This window comes from Somniosus microcephalus, chromosome 24, assembly GCF_052327205.1.
Source record: "Somniosus microcephalus isolate GS21.2 chromosome 24, FLI_Smic_1.0, whole genome shotgun sequence".
Classification (NCBI taxonomy): domain Eukaryota; kingdom Metazoa; phylum Chordata; class Chondrichthyes; order Squaliformes; family Somniosidae; genus Somniosus; species Somniosus microcephalus.
This window is the reverse complement of record NC_141010.1, coordinates 1,100,535-1,119,254: the sequence shown is the minus strand read 5'-3', so window position 1 is coordinate 1,119,254 and position 18,720 is coordinate 1,100,535. Positions and strand designations below refer to the sequence as shown.

Genomic DNA, 18,720 nt, shown 5'->3' with positions numbered 1-18,720 from the left:
TTGATTTTTTTTTATTCATTCATGGGATGTGGGCATCACTGGCAAGGCCAGCATTTATTGCCCATCCCCAATTACCCTCGAAAAGTTGGTGGTGCGCCACCTGCTTGAACCGCTGCAGTCCATGTGGTGAAGGTACTCCCAACAGTGCTGTTAGGGAGGGAGTTCCAGGATTTTGACCCAGCGATGATGAGGAACGGTGATATATTTCCAAGTAAGGATGGTGCCTGGTGTCCTTGTCCTTCTAGGTGGAAGACATCGCAGGTTTGGGAGGTGCTGCCGAAGGAGCCTTGGCGAATTGCTGCAGTGCATCTTATAGATGGTACACACTGCAGCCACGGTGCGCTGGTGGTGGAGGGAGTGAATGTTTAAGGTGGTGGATGGGGTGCCAATCAAGCGGGCTGGGTGGTGTCAAGCTTCTTGACTGTTGTTGGAGCTGCACTCATCCAGGCAAGTGGAGAGTATTCCATCACACTCCTGACTTGTGCCTTGTAGCTGGTGGAAAGGCTTTGGGGAGTCAGGAGGCGAGATACTCGACGTAGAATTTGACCTGCTCTTGTAGCCACAGTGCTTATGCGGCTGGTCCATTTAAGTTTCTGCTCAACGGTGACCCCCAGGATGTTGATGGTGGGGGATTTGGTGACGGTATTGCCGCTGAATGTCAGGGGGCAGTAGTTAGACTCTGTCTTGTTGGAAATATTCATTGCCTGGTACTTGTGTGGCGTGAATGTTACTTGCTATTTATCAGCCCAAGCCCGAATTTCGTCCAGGGCTTGTTGCATGCGGACTCAAAATGCTTCATTATCTGAGGAGTTGCAAATGGAACTGAACACTGTGCAATCATCAACTAACATCCCCACCAAGAACATCCCTATGATGGAGGGAATGTCATTGATGAAGCAGCTGAAGATGGTTGGGCTGAGGACACTGCTGAGGAACTCCTGCAGCGATGTCCAGGGGCTGAGATGATTGGCCTCCAACAACCACAATCATCTTCCTTTGTGCTAGGTATGACTCCAGCCAGTGGAGAGTACCCCCCCCCCCCGCACCCGATTCACATTGGCTTCAATTTTACTCGGGTTCCATGAAGCCATACTCCTTGAATGCTAGGGCAGTCACTCTCACCTCACCTCTAGAATTCAGCTCTTTTGTCTATGTTTGGACCAAGGCTGTAATGAGGTCTGGAGCCGAGCGGTCCTGGCGAAACCCAAACTGAGCATTGGTGAGTAAGTACCGCTTAATAGCGCTGTCGACAACACCTTCCATCACATTGACGATTGAGAGTAGAATGATGGGGCGGTAATTGGCCGGATTGGATTTGTCCTGCTTTTTGTGGAGATCTGCATGAATAATATGCTGTGGAGCCGAGTGACATCATAATATTTCTATAAATTCAATCAAGAACTTTGGCAACAGTACTATGGTAACGAAAAACTCTTCGGCTGGAAGCACACTTCCCATTTGTTCACCAAGTCTCTTCTGAAACAGACACTTCCTGATCAGTAAGGAATGACAACAACATTTACTGCCCATCGCTGGTTGCATGGTACTTGTTTATAAATTGCGCTTTGCTCTGGGCCATTTATCTCACCTTCCACTTTCTGTACATCAGCAGAAGGCAACAGATGATATAAATGCAGAAATGTAAAGACCCATCAGCAGCCACTGGGAATCAAGCCCACACAGCACTATTGCCCCTATGATCACTTGCCTTGGAACGTGAAAAACATGAAACTGGTTAGTGCAGTACTGATACTTACTGAGGAGATGCTGGTGTGATTGGCCATCATGAGCCCACTGACACGGTGAGCTGAGGGCAGGTAAGGAGATTTCCGTGACAGCGCTACTTGTATACTGGCTGGCCCCCATGGAATGAAGTTAGCCAGCTTCCGCTCCCTTATTCTTTGTAGACTCTTGTGAACCTATTTAAAGAACATAGCATAGAGTAGGAAACTTATATTTATACTACATCTTTCACAGCCTCAGTACGCCACAAAACATATTTTTTGAAGTGTAGTCACTGTTTTGTAAGCAAATATGGCAGCCAATTAGCACAGAGCAAGATCCCACAAATGAGGTGAATGACCATTCCAATGACGAGTGTTTTATTGGTGTTAGTTAAGGGATGATTATTGCCCAGAGCATCCAAAAAAATTCCCGCTCTCCTGTGAATGGGATCTTTTATGGTCACCTGGGGAATTTAAATTCAGTTAAATAAATAAATCTGGAATAATTACTAGTATCAGTAATGGTAACCATGAAACTATCGGATTGTCGTAAAAACCCATCTGGTTCACTAATGTCCTTTAGGGAAGGAAATCTGCCGTCCTTACCCGGTCTGGCCGATAGGTGACTCCAGACCCACAATGTGGTTGACTCTTAACTGCCCTGAAATGGCCCAGCGAGACACTCAGTTGTAACAAACCGCCACGAAACACAAGAAGAATGAAACCGGATGGACCACCAGGCATCGACCTCAGCACCGGACACGGCAACGGCACACCCAGCCCAGCCGACACGGCAACGGCACACCCAGCCCAGCTGACCCGGCAACGGCACACCCAGCCCAGCCGACCCGGCAACGGCACACCCAGCCCGGCAACGGCACACCCAGCCCAGCCGGCCCGGCAACGGCACACCCAGCCCAGCCCAGCCGGCCCGGCAACGGCACACCCAGCCCAGCCCAGCCGGCCCGGCAACGGCACACCCAGCCCAGCCCAGCCGGCCCGGCAACGGCACACCCAGCCCAGCCCAGCCCAGCCGGCCCGGCAACGGCACGCCCAGCCCAGCCCAGCCGGCCCGGCAACGGCACACCCAGCCCAGCCGGCCCGGCAACGGCACACCCAGCCCAGCCGGCCCGGCAACGGCACACCCAGCCCAGCCGGCCCGGCAACGGCACACCCAGCCCAGCCGGCCCGGCAACGGCACACCCAGCCCAGCCGGCCCGGCAACGGCACACCCAGCCCAGCCGGCCCGGCAACGGCACACCCAGCCCAGCCGGCCCGGCAACGGCACACCCAGCCCAGCCGGCCCGGCAACGGCACACCCAGCCCAGCCGGCCCGGCAACGGCACACCCAGCCCAGCCGGCCCGGCAACGGCACACCCAGCCCAGCCGGCCCGGCAACGGCACACCCAGCCCAGCCGGCCCGGCAACGGCACACCCAGCCCAGCCGGCCCGGCAACGGCACACCCAGCCCAGCCGGCCCGGCAACGGCACACCCAGCCCGGCAACGGCACACCCAGCCCGGCAACGGCACACCCAGCCCGGCAACGGCACACCCAGCCCGGCAACGGCACACCCAGCCCAGCAACGGCACACCCAGCCCAGCAACGGCACACCCAGCCCAGCCGGCCCGGCAACGGCACACCCAGCCCAGCCGGCCCGGCAACGGCACACCCAGCCAAGCCGGCCCGGCAACGGCACACCCAGCCCAGCCGGCCCGGCAAAGTCCTCCTCACCAACATCTGGGGACTTGTGCCAAAATTGGAAGAGCTGTCCCACAGACTAGTGAAGCAACAGCTTGACATAGTCATACTCACTGAATCATACCTTTCAGCCAATGTCCCAAACTCCTCCATCACCATCCCTGGGTATGTCCTGTCCCACCGACAGGACAGACCCACCAGGGGTGGTGGCACAGCGGTATACAGTCGGGAAGGAGTGGCCCTGGCAGTCCTCAACATTGACTCCGGACCCCATGAAGCGGGGGGAGTTAATAGGAATGTAGTGGTAATTGGGGCCAGCATAGTCAGGGGGGATAGATACAGTTCTCTGCGGCCAAGAGCGAGAGACCAGACGGCTGCGTTGCCTGCCAGGGTTCGGGACATCTGCCCTGGGCTGGAGAGGAACTTGCAGTGGGAGGGGGAGGAGCCAGTGGTCGTGGTCCATGTAGGTACCAACGACATAGGTAGAACTAGGAAAGAGGTTCTGCTGAGAGAGTATGAGCAGCTAGGGGCTAAATTAAAAAGTAGTACCTCAAGGGTAATAATGTCTGCATTATTACCTGAGCCACGAGCAAATTGGCATAGGGTAAACAAAATTAGAGAGATGAATGCGTGGCGCAAAGACTGGTGTGGGAGAAATATATTCAAGAAGGAGTTAGATATATTTCTTAAGGCTAAGGGGATCAGGGGAGAAAGCAGCGACAGGGTACTGAGTTTGGATGATCAGCCATGATCGCATTGAATGGCGGAGCAGGCTCGAGGGGCCGAATCCTGCTCCTATCTTTGATGTTTCTATGGGTTTCTATTCCTGGGGCACTGGCACCAGTATTGGGGAAAGTGGGATCTGTATCGTTGGGACGGTCTTCACCTGAACTGTGCTGGGACCAGTGTTCTGGCGAGTCGTATAACTAGGGCGGTAGAGGGGGCTTTAAGCTAAATATTGGGGGCATGAGATCAAATTTGGGACGATGTGGTAATTCAAAGATTAGAGACAAGGCAATAGAGAAAGGTATTAATATGGGAAATGATAAACAGACCATGACAGGAAGGGATAGAGAGTACAAATCTAAGAGTAAATCAACAGTTAAGGCTAGAGGTTACAAAAACAATAAAAGGACAAAACTAAAGGCTCTGCATCTGAATGCACGTAGCATTCGAAACAAAACCGATGAACTGATAGCGCAAATAGAAATAAATAAATATGATCAGATAGCCATTACAGGAACATGGCTGCAGGATGACATAGGTTGGGACCTGAATATTGAAGGGCACATGACATTTAGGAAGGACAGGAAGGTGGGAAAAGGTGGAGGGGTGGCTCGGTTAAGTAATGATGGTATTAGCACAATAGAGAGGGATGACCTAAATTCAGGAAACCAGGATGTAGAAGCGGTTTGGGTAGAGATGAGAAATAATAAAGGCAAGAAGTCACTTGTGGGAGTGGTGTACAGGCCCCCTAACAGTAACCACATGGTAGGATGGAGTTTCAAGGAAGAAATAATGGGAGCTTGTCAGAAGGGTACAGCAATAATCATGGGGGATTTTAATCTGCATATAGACTGGAAAAATCAGATGGGCAAAGGTAGCATAGATGAGGAGTTCATGGAATGTTTTCGGGATAGTTTCTTACAACAGCACGTTCTGGAGCCAGCCGGAGAGCAGGCTATACTAGACCTGGTATTGTGCAACGAGATAGGATTAATTAATGACCTCATAGTGAAGGCGCCCCTAGGTAGCAGCGATCATAATATGATTGAATTTTACATTCAGTTTGAGAGAGAGAAGAGTGGGTCCAAGACTAGTATTTTAAACTTAAAATAAGGGCAATTATGAGGGCATGAAAGTAGAACTAGCTAGTGAGTTGGCCAATTAGGTTAAGGGCTAGGTCAATAGAGTTGCAGTGGCAGACATTTAAGGGAATATTTCAAAATGCACAGAATATATACATTCCAACAAGAAAGAAAAATTCCAAGGGGAGGACCCACCACCCGTGGTTAACTAAAAAAGTTAGAGATAGTATTAAACTTAAAGAAAAAGCATATAATTGTGCAAAGATGGGTGGGTCAGAAGATTGGACAGAATATAAAAAACAACAAAGAATGACAAAGATTAATAAGGAGAGAAAAATTAGAGTACGAGAGAAAGCTAGCTAGAAATATAAAAACAGATAGTAAGAGTTTCTATAGATATTTTAAAAAGAGTTAACAAAGTGAGTGTTAGTCCTATAGAAAGTGAGTCTGGGGAATTAATAATGGAAAATAAGGCGATGGCAGTTGAATTGAACAGGTATTTTGCATCGGTCTTCACTATAGAGGATACAAGTAACATCCCAGAAATAGCTGTAAATCAGGAAATGGAAAGGAGGGAGGAACTCAAGAAAATTATAATCACCAGGGAAGTGGTACTGAGCAAATTGTTGGAGCTGCGGGCTGACAAGTCCTCAGGTCCTGATGGACTTCATCCTAGGGTCTTATAAGTGACTAGTGAGATAGTTGATGCGTTGGTTTTAATTTTCCAAAATTCCCTAGATTCGGGGAAGGTTCCATTAGATTGGAAAATAGCAAATGTAACTCCTTTATTCAAAAAGGGAGGGAGACAGAAAGCAGGAAACTACAGGCCAGTTAGCTTAACATCTGTCATAGGGAAGATGTTAGAAGCTATTATTAAAGACCTTATAGCAGGGCACTTAGAAAAGTTCAAAGTAATCAGGCAGAGTCAACATGGTTTTATGCAAGGGAAATCATGTTTCATCAATTTATTGGAGTTCTTTGAGGAAGTAACATGTGCTGTGGATAAAGGGGAACCGGTGGATGTACTGTACTTAGATTTCCAGAAAGCATTTGATAAAGTGCCACATCAAAGGTTATTGCGGAAAATAAAAGCTCATGGTGTAGGGGGTAACATATTGGCATGGATAGAAGATTGGCTAGCTAACAGGAAACGGAGAGTAGGCATAAATGGGTCATTTTCTGGTTGGCAAGATGTAACGAGTGGTGTGCCACAGGGATCAGTGCTGGGGCCTCAACCTTTTACAATTTATATAAATGACTTGGATGAAGGGACCAAAGGTATGATTGCTAAATTTGCTGATGACACAAAGATAGGTAGGAAAGTAAATTGTGAAGAGGACATAAGGAGGCTACAAAGAGATATAGATAAGTTGAGTGGGCAAAGATCTGGCAAATGGAGTATAATGTGGGAAAATGTGAAGTTGTCCATTTTGGCAGGAAGAATAAAAAAAGCATATTATCTAAATGGTGAGAGATTGCGGAGCTCTGAGATGCAGAAGCTGGGTGCCCTGACTCACAAAAGGTTCGTATGCAGGTACAGCAAGTAATTAGGAAAGCTAATAGAATGTTATTGTTTATTGCGAGGGGAATTGAATACAAAAGTACGGAGGTTATGCTTCAGTTCTACAGGGCAATGGTGAGACCACATCTGGAGTACTGTGTACAGTATTGGTCTCCTTATTTGAGGATGGATGTAAATGCGTTGGAAGCAGCTCAGAGAAGGTTTACTAGACTAATACCTGGAATGGGCGGGTCATCTTATGAGGAAAGGTTGGACAGGCTAGGCTTGTATCCACGAGTTTAGAAGAATAAGAGGTGACTTGATTGAAACATATAAGATCCTGAGGGGTCTGGACAGGGTGGATGTGGAGAGGATGTTCCCTCTTGTGGGAGAATCTAGAACTAGGGGTCATTGTTTAAAAATAAGGGGTCACCCATTTAAGACAGAGATGAGGAGAAATTTTTTCTCACAAAGAGTTGAGTGTCTTTGGAACTCTCTTCCTCAGAGGGCGGTGGAAGCAGAGTCTTTGAATATTTTTAAGGCAGAGGTCGATAGATTCTTGGTAAGCAAGGGGGTGAAAAGTTATCGCGGGTAGGCGGGAATGTGGAGTAATCAGATCAGCCATGATCTTATTGAATGGCGGAGCAGGCTCGAAGGGCCGGGTGGCCTACTCCTGCTCCTAATTCGTATGTTCGTATGAAGTCTCATGGCTTCAGGTCAAGCATGGGCAAGGAAACCTCCTGCTAATTACCACCTACCGCCCTCCCTCAGCTGATGAATCAGTACTCCTCCATGTTGAACACCACTTGGAAGAAGCACTGAGAGTAGCAAGGGCACAGAATGTACTCTGGGTGGGGGACTTCAATGTCCATCACCAAGAGTGGCTCAGTAGCACCACTACTGACCGAGCTGGCCGAGTCCTGAAGGACATAACTGCCAGTCTGGGCCTGTGACTGGTGGTGAGAGAACCAACACAAGGGAAAAACCTACTTGACCTCGTCCTCACCAATCTACCTGTCGCAGATGCATCTGTCCATGAGAGCATTGGTAGCAGTGACCACCGCACCGTCATTGTGGAGACGAAGTCCCGCCTTCACATGGATGTCACCCTCCATCGCGTTGTGTGGCACTACCACCGTGCTAAATGGGATAGATTCAGAACAGATCTAGCAGCTCAAAACTGGGCATCCATGAGGCGCTGTGGGCCATCAGCAGCAGCAGAATTGTGTTCCACCACAATCTGTAACCTCATGGCCCAGCATATCCCTCACTCTACCATTACCATCAAGCCAGGTGACCAACCCTGGTTCAATAAGGAGTGTAGAAGAGCATGCCAGAAGCAGCACCAGGCGTACCTAAAAGTGAGGTGCCAACCTGGGGAAGCTGCAACACAGGACTACATGCATGCTAAAAAGTGGAAGCAGCATGCTATAGACAGGGCTAAGCGATCCCACAATCAACGAATCAGATCAAAGCTCTGCAGTCCTGCTACATCCAGTCGTGAATGGTGGTGGACCATTAAACAACTAACGGGAGGAGGAGGCTCCATGAATATCCCCATCCTCAAGGATGGTGGAGCCCAGCACATGAGTGCAAAAGACAAGGCAGAAGCGTTTGCAACCATCTTCAGCCAGAAGTTCCAAGTGGATGATCCGCATCGGCCTACTCCCGAGGTCCCCATCTTCACAGAAGCCAGTCTTCAGCCAATTCAATTCACTCCACGTCATAGCAAGAAATGGCTCAGCGCACTGGATACAGCAAAGGCTATGGGCCCCGACAACATCCCGGCTATCGTGCTGAAGACTTGTGCTCCAGAACTAGCCGCACCTGTAGCCAAGCTGTTCCGAGTACAGCTATAAAACTGGCATCTATCCGACAATGTGGAAAACTGCCCAGGTATGTCCTGTCCACAAAAAGCAGGACAAATCCAACCCGGCCAATTACCGCCCCATCAGTCAACTCTCAATCATCAGCAAAGTGATGGAAGTTGTCATCGACAGTGTTATCAAGCAGCACTTACCAATAACCTGCTCACTGATGTCCAGTTTGGGTTCCGCCAAGACCACTCGACTCCCAACCTCATGACAGCCTTCGTCCAATGTTGGACAAAGGAGCTGAATTCCCGAGGTGAGGTGAGAGTGACAGTGACTGCCCTTGACAGCAAGGCTGCATTTGACTGAGTGTGGCATCAAGGAGCCCAAGTAAAACTGAAGTCAATGGGAATCGGGGGGGGGGGGGGGGGGGGGTGGGAAACACTCCACTGGCTGGAGTCATACCTAGCACAAAGGAAGATGGTTGTGGTGATTGGAGGTCAATCATCACAGCCCCAGGACATCGCTGCAGGAGTTCCCCAGGGCAGTGTCCTAGGCCCAAACATCTTTAGCTGCTTCATCAATGACCTTCCCTCCAACATAAGGTCAAAAATGGGGATGTTCGCTGATGACTGCACAATTTTCAGCGCCATTCAGAACTCCTCAGATAATGAAGTAGTCCATGCTCGCATGCAACAAGACCTGGACGACGTTCAGGCTTGGGCTGATAAGTGGCAGGTAACATTCGTGCCACAGAAGTGCCAGGCAATGACTATCTCCAACAAGCGAGAGTCTAACCACTTCCCATTGACATTCAATGGTATCACCATCACCGAATCCCCCACCTTCAACATCCTGGGGGGTCACCATTGACCAGAAACTTAACTGGGCCAGCCACATAAATATTGTGGGAACAAGAGCAGTCCAGAGGCTGGGTATTCTGCGGCGAGTGTCTCACCTCCCGACTCCCGAAAGCCTTTCCACCATTTACAAGGCACAAGTAAGGAGTGTGATGGAATACTCTCCGCTTGCCTGGATGAGTGCAGCTCTAACAACACTCAAGAAGCTCGACATCATCCAGGACAAAGCAGCCCGTTTGATTGGCACCCCATCCACCACCTTAAACATTCACTCCCTCCACCACCGGCGTACCGTGGCTGCAGTGTGTACCATCTACAAGATGCACTGCAGCAACTCGCCAAGGCTTCTTCGGCAGCACCTCCCAAACCCGCGATGTCTTCCACCTAGAGGGACAAGGGCAGCACCGCATGGGAACAACACCACCTCCAAGTTCCCCTCCAAGTCACACACCATCCGGACTTAGAAGTACATCGTCGCTGGGTCAAAATCCTGGAACTCCCGACCTAACACCACTGTGGGAGTACCTTCACCACACGGACTGCAGCAGTTCAAGGCGGCAGCTCACCAGCACCTTCTCAAGGGCAATTAGGGATTAGCAATAAATGTTGGCCTTGCCAGCAACGCCCACATCCCATAACCAAATTTTTTTTCAAGTGCAGCGCTCCCTCAGTACTGCCCCTCCGACAGTGCAGCGGAAGTTCCCTCAGTACTGCATTGGCGTGTCAGATTAGATATTGTGTTTAAGTCCTGGAGTGGGGTCCCACAACCTTCTGATTCAGAGTAGTGTGTGCTACCTTGCTGAACCAAGTTGACACACTCTGCCCCAGTAAAAATCAGCGAGCTCAGCAGACAGCAGGGATCAAATCAGAGACATTTCTGATGTGTATGGCTGGTATTAGGTGGAGCATTTACTGCGGAGTCATTAGATATTTAACATAAAAAAAGGAGAATTCTGTTGTTAAACTTGATACAAAAACACTACCCAGACAACCACACAAAGCAGACACCAGCACTGGCAGTCTGACAGTGATCTATGTAAATATCTATGTAAATAACGCTTCAAGGACACCCTCAAAGCCTCCTTGAAAAAGTGCAACATCCCCACCCACACCTGGGAATCCCTGGCCCAAGACCGCACAAAGTGGAGGAGAAGCATCCGAGAAGGCGTCGAACACCGAGTCTCTTCGCCGGGAGCAAGCGGAAGCCAAGTGCAGGAGCGCACGTCAACCCAAGCACCCCACCCACCCGCCCCTTCAACCACAGTCTGCCCCACCTGTGACAGAGACTGCAGGTCCCACATTGGACTCATCAGTCACTTGAGAACCCATTTTTAATGTGGAAGCAAGTCATCCTCGGTTCCGAGGGACTGCCTAAGAAGAAGATGATGATGATGTAAATAACTAGTGGGTGACAACTTTTTGCTGGCAATTTGATTTTTTCCCTTTCCACAATGTCATATCTCACATCTTACCTTCCCCAGCTGGGATCGGGCCACGTTTCTGTCTGTGCTGAACAGCGAGCAAAGCAAGAGGACCTTCCCATGGCGACTGAGCCGACAATTTCTCCACCTGGTAGTTTTCTCTCCATCTAACCCGAAGGTGCGGAGTCTTGCTGGAGTATAGCTCCATGGATATGGACTGACCAAGTGGTTATTCTTCATTGAAGCTTAGATCGAATGCAAGGTATTCAACTGTGGGAGGGTTTAACCGCCAAGCCCCATCCTGCACTGCCCTGGCATCCATACAATTTCCAGCGAGTTACTGGAAAATAACTAGAAGCTGGAACCGTGGCCGATTTCCCCCTCCCCCACCCAGCACGCCCAAACTGCCTCTACGCTGCCATGGGGGAGATCAGTTAATTTAGCACAGAACAGAAATCAAACCCAATGAACCAGAGATGTCAACAGCAGAGAAGGAAGCCATTCGGCCCATTTCTGCACCTGCTACAGCAATCCCACTGCCCCGCTCTCCCCATAGCCCTGAATCAATCCCAAACTCATCCCACTGCCCCGCTCTCGCCATAGCCCTGAATCAATCCCACACTAATCCCACTGCCCCGCTCTCCCCATAGCCCTGAATCAATCCCAAACTCATCCCACTGCCCGCTCTCCCCATAGCCCTGAATCAATCCCAAACTCATCCCACTGCCCCGCTCTTCCCATAGCCCTGAATCAATCCCAAACTAATCTCACTGTCCCGCTCTCCCCATAGCCCTGAATCAATCCCAAACTCATCCCACTGCCCGCTCTCCCCATAGCCCTGAATCAATCCCAAACTCATCCCACTGCCCGCTCTCCCCATAGCCCTGAATCAATCCCAAACTCATCCCACTGCCCGCTCTCCCCATAGCCCTGAATCAATCCCAAACTCATCCCACTGCCCGCTCTCCCCATAGCCCTGAATCAATCCCAAACTCATCCCACTGCCCGCTCTCCCCATAGCCCTGAATCAATCCCAAACTCATCCCACTGCCCGCTCTCCCCATAGCCCTGAATCAATCCCAAACTCATCCCACTGCCCGCTCTCCCCATAGCCCTGAATCAATCCCAAACTAATCTCACTGTCCCGCTCTCCCCATATGCTTCAAATATTTATCCAATTTTCCCATAAAAGATGTGGCAAAGCATTCTACATTTCAAAAATCCTCTGCATGAAGTAATTTCTCCTAACTCATTCTCAACCATTTTAAATTGAGGAATGCAGCCCAAGGAGAAAATAAACTTTGATGAGAGTACTGAGAAATAAATTTGAGAGAAGTATAAAATCCAACCTTCCATACAGGCTTTGTCGCCAGGCAACAATCTGCCAGCCTCATCAGCTGCCTTTGTTCTTGCACAACAGCCAAGCCCGATTTTGTACAACAATAGTGTCATCAATCTTGTAATCAAGGTTAGGCGTTTAACAAAAAAGCACCATCAAGCCACGAGACATTTCCAAAGGTTACTGAACCGGATTTCCAATAAATACCATGCAGTGCTGTATCAGCAAAAAAAATCCCGTGGTTTTACATTCCCCACTTTCAAGGAAAGTGCATGGAGCCCTGTAGCACGATACAGGCAGTGGGAAGATCAGATGACTGAACTATGTGGAATTCCCAAAAGGAACAAAGAAACATTAAGACAAATGTTTGAGCGTGAGGGTTTGTGATCAAGACGAGGCCAGCTAGAAACAAGGTACTTCACTGGCTGTACTTTGAATAGCTTTTTCTTTAACCTTAAGCCAACGTAATTTTTACTTAAAATAAGAAATAGGAGCAGGGGCAGGCCATTCAGCCCCTCGAGCCTGCTCCGCCATTTAATGAGATCTTGGCTGATCCGATTTTGGCCTCAACTCCACTTTCGTGCCTGTTCCCCATAACCCTCGACTCCCCTGTTGCTCAAATCTCTGTCTATCTCAGCCTTGAATATATTCAATGACTCCGCTTCCACAGCTCTCTGGGGTAAAGAATTCCAAAGATTCACGACCCTCAGAAGAAATTCCTCCTCATCTCTGTCTTAAATGGCGACCCCTTATTCTGAGACGATGCCCCCTCGCTCTAGATTCCCCCACGAGGAGAAACATCCTCTCAACATCTACCCAATCCAACCCCCTCAGAATCTTATGTTTCAATAAGATCACCTGTCATTCTTCTAAACTCCAATGAGTATAGGCCCAACCTTTCCTCATAAGACAGCCCTTCCATCCCAGGAATCAACCTAGTGAACCTTCTCTGAACTGCCTCCAATGCAACTATATCCCTCCTTAAATAAGGAGACCAAAACTGTACGCAGTACTCCAGGTGTGGTCTCACCAGCGCCCTGTACAGCTGTAGCAAGACTTCCCTACTTTTATACTCCATCTCCCTTGAAATAAAAGGCAATATTCCATTTGCCTTCCTAATTACTTGCTGCACCTGCATGTTAACTTTTTGTGTTTCACGTACAAGGACACCCAAATCCCTCTGTACTGCCGCATTCTGTAGTCTTTCTCGATTTAAATAATATTTTTCTTTTCTATTCTTCCTACCAACGTGGATACTTCACATTTTCCCACATTATGCTCCATCTGCCAAATTCTTGCCCATTCACGTAACCTCTCTATATCCCTTTGCAGACTCTGTGTCCTCCTCACAATTTGCTCTCCCACCTATCTTTGCATCGCCTGCAAATTTGGCTACAGTACACTCACTTCCTTCATCCAAGTCATTAATATAGATTGAAAATAGTTGGGGCCCCAGCACTGATCCCTGTGGCACCCCACTAGTTACAGATTGCCATTCTGAAAATGACCCATTTATCCCGGCTCTCTGTTTTCTGTTAGATAGCCAATCCTCTATCCAATCTAATATATTACCCCCAACACCATGAGCTCTTATCTTATGCAGTAACCTTTTATGTGGCACTGTGTCTAATGTCTTTTGCAAATCCAAATACGCTACATCTACTGGTTCCCCTTTATCCACCCTGCTCGTTACCTCCTCAAAGAACTCTAATAGATTTGTCAAATACGATTTCCCTTTCATAAAACCACGTCATAGAGTTTTACAGCACAGAAAGAGGCCCTTCGGCCCATCGTGTCTGCGCCGTCCATCAATCCCTGTCCAGTCTAATCCCATTTTCCAACATTTGGTCCATAGCCTTGTATGCAATGGCATTTCAAGTGCTCATCCAAATGCTTCTTGAATGTTGTGAGGGTTCCTGCCTCTACCACCCTTTCAGGCAGAGAGTTCCAGATTCCAACCACCCTCTGGGTGAAAAAGTTCTTCCTCAAATCCCCTCTAAATCTCCTGCCCCTTACCTTGAATCTATGCCCCCTTGTTATTGGCCCCCCTACTAAGGGGAAAAGTTCCTCTTTATCTACCCTATCTATGCCCCTCATCATTTTGTACACCTCAATCAGGTCCCCCCTCAGCCTGCTTTGCTCCAATGAAAACAACCCCAGCCTGTTTAGTCTTTCTTCATAGCTGAGGCGCTCCATCCCAGGTAACATCCTGGTGAATCTTCTCTGCACCCTCTCCAAAGCAATCACATCCTTCCTATAGTGAGGCGACCAGAACTGCACACAGAAATCCAGCTGTGGCCTCACCAGCGTTTTGTACAGCTCCATCATAACCTCCCTGCTCTTATATTCTATGCCTCGGCTAATGAAGGCAAGTATCCCATATGCCTTTTTAACCACCTTATCTACCTGTTCCGCTGCCTTCAGGGATCTATGTACATGCACACCAAGGTCCCTCTGACCCTCTGTACTTCCTAGGGTCCTACCACTCATTGTGTACTCCCTTGCCTTATTTGTCCGTCCAAAATGCATCACCTCGCACTTTTCAGGGTTAAATTCCATTTGCCACTTTTCCGCCCATCTGACCAACTCGTTTATATCTTCCTGTAGCCTGAGGCTTTCCTCCTCACAATTTACCACCCCACCAATTTTCGTGTCATCTGCGAACTTACTGATCATACCTTTTACATTCTCATCCAAATCATTTATGTAGATCACAAACAGCAAGGGACCCAGCACCGATCCCTGAGGTACCCCACTAGACACAGGCTTCCAGTCACAAAAGCAACCTTCGACCATCACCCTCTGCCTCCTGCCACTCAGCCAGTTTAGGATCCAACGCGCCAAGGCACCCTGGATCCCATGGGCTCTTACCTTCTTGACCAGTCTCCTATGCGGGACTTTGTCAAAAGCTTTACTGAAGTCCATGTAAACCACATCCACAGCATTTCCCTCATCCACACACCTAGTCGCCCCCTCGAAAAATTCAATCAGATTTGTCAGACATGATTTACCCTTGACAAAGCCATGCTGACTATCCCCGATTAATCCTTGCCTCTCCAAGTGGAGACTAATTTTGTCCCTCAGCATTTTTTCCAATAATTTCCCTACCACAGATGTTAGGCTCACTGACTCTGTTTGATTGTATTATGATTTTCTAAATGCCCTGCTACTACTTCCTTAATAATGGATTCCAGCATTTTGCCAATGACAGATGTTAGGCTAACTGGCCTATAGTTTCTTGCTTTCTATCTCCCTCCTTTTTTGAATAAGGGCATTACATTTGCGGTTTTCCAATCCGCTGGGACTTTTCCCCCCAGAGTCCAGGGAATTTTGGAAGATTACAACCAATGCATCCACTATCTCAGTAGCCACTTCTTTTAAGACCCTAGGATGCAGGTCATCAGGTCCAGGGGACTTGTCAGCCTTTAGGCCCACAAAAGTTTGCCTAGCACTTTTTCTCTAGTGATAGTTTTAAGTTCCTCCCTCCCTTTTGCATCTTGATTTTCTACTATTACTGGGATGTTTTTAGTGTCCTCTACTGTGAAGACAGATACCAAATATTTGTTCAATGCATCTGCCATTTCCTTGTTTCCCCATTATTATTTCCCCAGTCTCGTCCTCTAAGGGACCAACGTTTACTTTAGCTACTCTCTTCCTTTTTATATACTTGTAGAAGCTCTTACTGTCAGTTTTTATATTTGCTAGTTTTACTCTCATAAGCTATTTTCTCCCTCTATTATTTTTTTTAGCTGGTTTCTAAAATTTTCCCAATCTTCTGGCCTACCACTAATCTTTGCAACATTGTATGCCTTTTCCTTCAATTTAATACCATCCTTAACTTCCTTGGTCAGCCATGGTTGGTTCATCCTTCTCTTTGAGTCTTTATTTCTCACTGAAATATATCTTTGTTGAGTCATGAAATATCTTTCAATGTCTGCCACTGCTTTTCTACCATCTTACCTTCCAATCTATTTTCCCAGTCCACTTTAGCCAACTTTCTCCTCATACCTTTGTAATTGCCTTTATTTAAGTTTAATACTCTAGTTTCAGACCCAAGTTTCTCACCTTCAAACTGAATGTGGAATTCTATCATGTTATGATCACTCTTCCCAAGAGGATCCTTTACTATGAGATCATTAATTAATCCTGTTTCATTACACATTACCGGATCTAAAATAGCCTGTTCCCTGGTCGGTTCCACAACGTATTCTTCCAAGAAGCTGTCCCGAATATACTCTATGAACTCGTCCTCAAGGCTGCTTTTGCCAATTTGATTTGTCCAATCTAGATGAAGATTAAGATCGCCTACGATTATTGCAGTATCTTTCTTATAAGCCCCCATTATTTCTTGATTTATACTTTGTCCTACAGTGTAGCTACTGTTAGGGGGCCTATAGACTACTCCTATCAGTGCGTTCCTTCCGTTACTATTTCTTACCTCCACCCAAATTGTTTCTACATCTGGAACTTCTGAGCCAAGATCATTTCTCACTATTGTACTGATCTCATCCTTTATTAACAGAGCTACCCCACGTCCTTTTCCTTTCTGTCTATCCTTCCGAAATGTCAAATACCCCTGAATGTTCAGTTCCCAGCCTTGGTCACATTGGAACCATGTCTCTGCGATGGCTATTAGATCATACCCATTTATTTTTATCTGTGCCATCAATTCATCTATCTTGTTACAAATGCTGCGTGCATTCAGATAAAGAGCCTTTAATTTTGTCTTATCATTTTTCCCTACTCGGACCTTATTTGCTGGTGCACTCTTATGTTTGAACTCTCTGTCCCTTCCTGTCACACTCTGGTTTTCATTGCCCACATCACTATCCTGCACTGTCGCCCTGTCCTTTCTCTTTAACTTTTGAAATTTCCCCTCACCTAAACACTCCCCCCCCACTATTTAGTTTACAGCCCTAGTTATTCGATTCGCCAGGACACTGGTCCCAGCATGGTTCAAGTGAAGGCCGTCCCAACGGAACAGCTCCCTCTTTCCCCAGTACTGGTGCCAGTGCCCCATGAATCGAAACCCATTTCTCCCACACCAATCCTTGAGCCACACATTCAACTCTCTGATCTTATTGACCATATGCCAATTTGCTCGTGGCTCAGGTAGTAATCCAGAGATTACCACCTTTGTGGTTCTGCTTTTTAATTTAGACCCTAGCTGCTCATACTCCCTCAGCAGAACCTCTTTCTTAGTCTTACCTATGTCGTTGGTACCTACGTGGACCACGACAACTGGATCCTTCACCTCCCACTCCAACTTCCTCTCCAGCCCCGAGGAGATGTCCTTAACCCTGGCAACACAGCCTTCTGAACTCATGCTCTCGGCTGCAGAGAACAGTATCTATCCCCCTAACTATACTGTCTCCTACTACTACGACATTCCTTTTTACACCCCCCATTTGAATGGCCCCCTGTACCACGGTGCCGTGGTCAGTTTACTCATCCTCCCTGCAGTCCCAGCTCTCATCCACACAGGTTGCAAGAACCTCGGAACTGTTGGACAAGTGCAAGGGCTGAGGCTCCTCCAATGCTACCTCCTGGATCCTCATACCTGCCTCACTCGCAGTCACCCACTCCTGTCCCTGACCATGGGCCAAATCTGAAGTATTTAACCTAAGGGGTGTGACTGCCTCCTGGAACAAAGTGTCCGGGAGACTTTCTCCCTCCCTGATGTATCGCAATGTCTGCAGCTCGGACTCCAGCTCATCAACTCTGAGCCAAAGTTTTGCGAGCTCCAGACACTTTAACCTTTTTATGCATTAATTTTATTCAGATTTCAGCTTCTTGTTCAGATAGTTATTCCTCCTGCAGAGTCAACTGTACAAGGTCCACCTACAACTGGACCACAAACCCATTCCTTTCATAATCTTGTGATTTGCAGCAATCACTTTACTCCCATATCATTTCACAGCCACTATATGATTTAACAAAGGGTGCGACACATTTGAACAAGAATTGCACCCTTACCTCTGGTGTCCCCCAAGGATCTATCCTTGGCCCCCTCCTATTTCACATCAGGAAGACACGTAGCCGGCGACATCCAGCTCGACCTCACCACCATCTCTCTCAACCCCTCCACTGTCTGATTTGTCACGCTGCTTGTTTGACATCCAGCCCTGGATGAGCCGAGTTTTCCTCCAGTTGACTATCAGGAAGACCAAAGCCATTGTCTTTGGTCCCCGCCACAAACTCTGTTCTTTAGCCACTGACTCCATCCCTCTTCCTGGCCAGTGTCAGGCTGAACCAGACTGTTTGCAACCTTGGTGTCCCATCTGAGCTTCCAACTCCATATCCTCTCCATCACCAAGACCGCCTACTTCCACCTCCGTAATATCGCCCTTCTGCGCCCCTGCCTCAGCTCATCTGATGCCGAAACCCTCATTCATGCCTTTTTACCTCCAGAATCAACTATTCCAATGCTCTCCTGGCCGGCCTCTCCATCATCCACCTGCCATAAATTTCAGCTCATCCAAAACTCTGCTGCTTGTATCCTAACTCACACCAACATCCGTTCAACTCATCAATCCTGTGCTCGCTGACCTACATT

At 48.2% G+C, this 18,720-nt stretch overlaps 1 protein-coding gene across 1 annotated transcript in view; it reads right to left on the bottom strand.

Moving 5' to 3' along the window:
• Nucleotides 1-18,720, bottom strand: part of LOC147100943 (tubulin gamma-1 chain-like) — a 91,486-nt gene that overhangs the window by 1,623 nt on the left and 71,143 nt on the right. Inside the window, exon 8 of the mRNA XM_085966008.1 lies at nucleotides 1,758-1,919. Within this exon, the coding sequence (XP_085822134.1) occupies nucleotides 1,758-1,919 (162 nt within the window). The remainder of the gene's footprint in view (nucleotides 1-1,757; nucleotides 1,920-18,720) is intronic.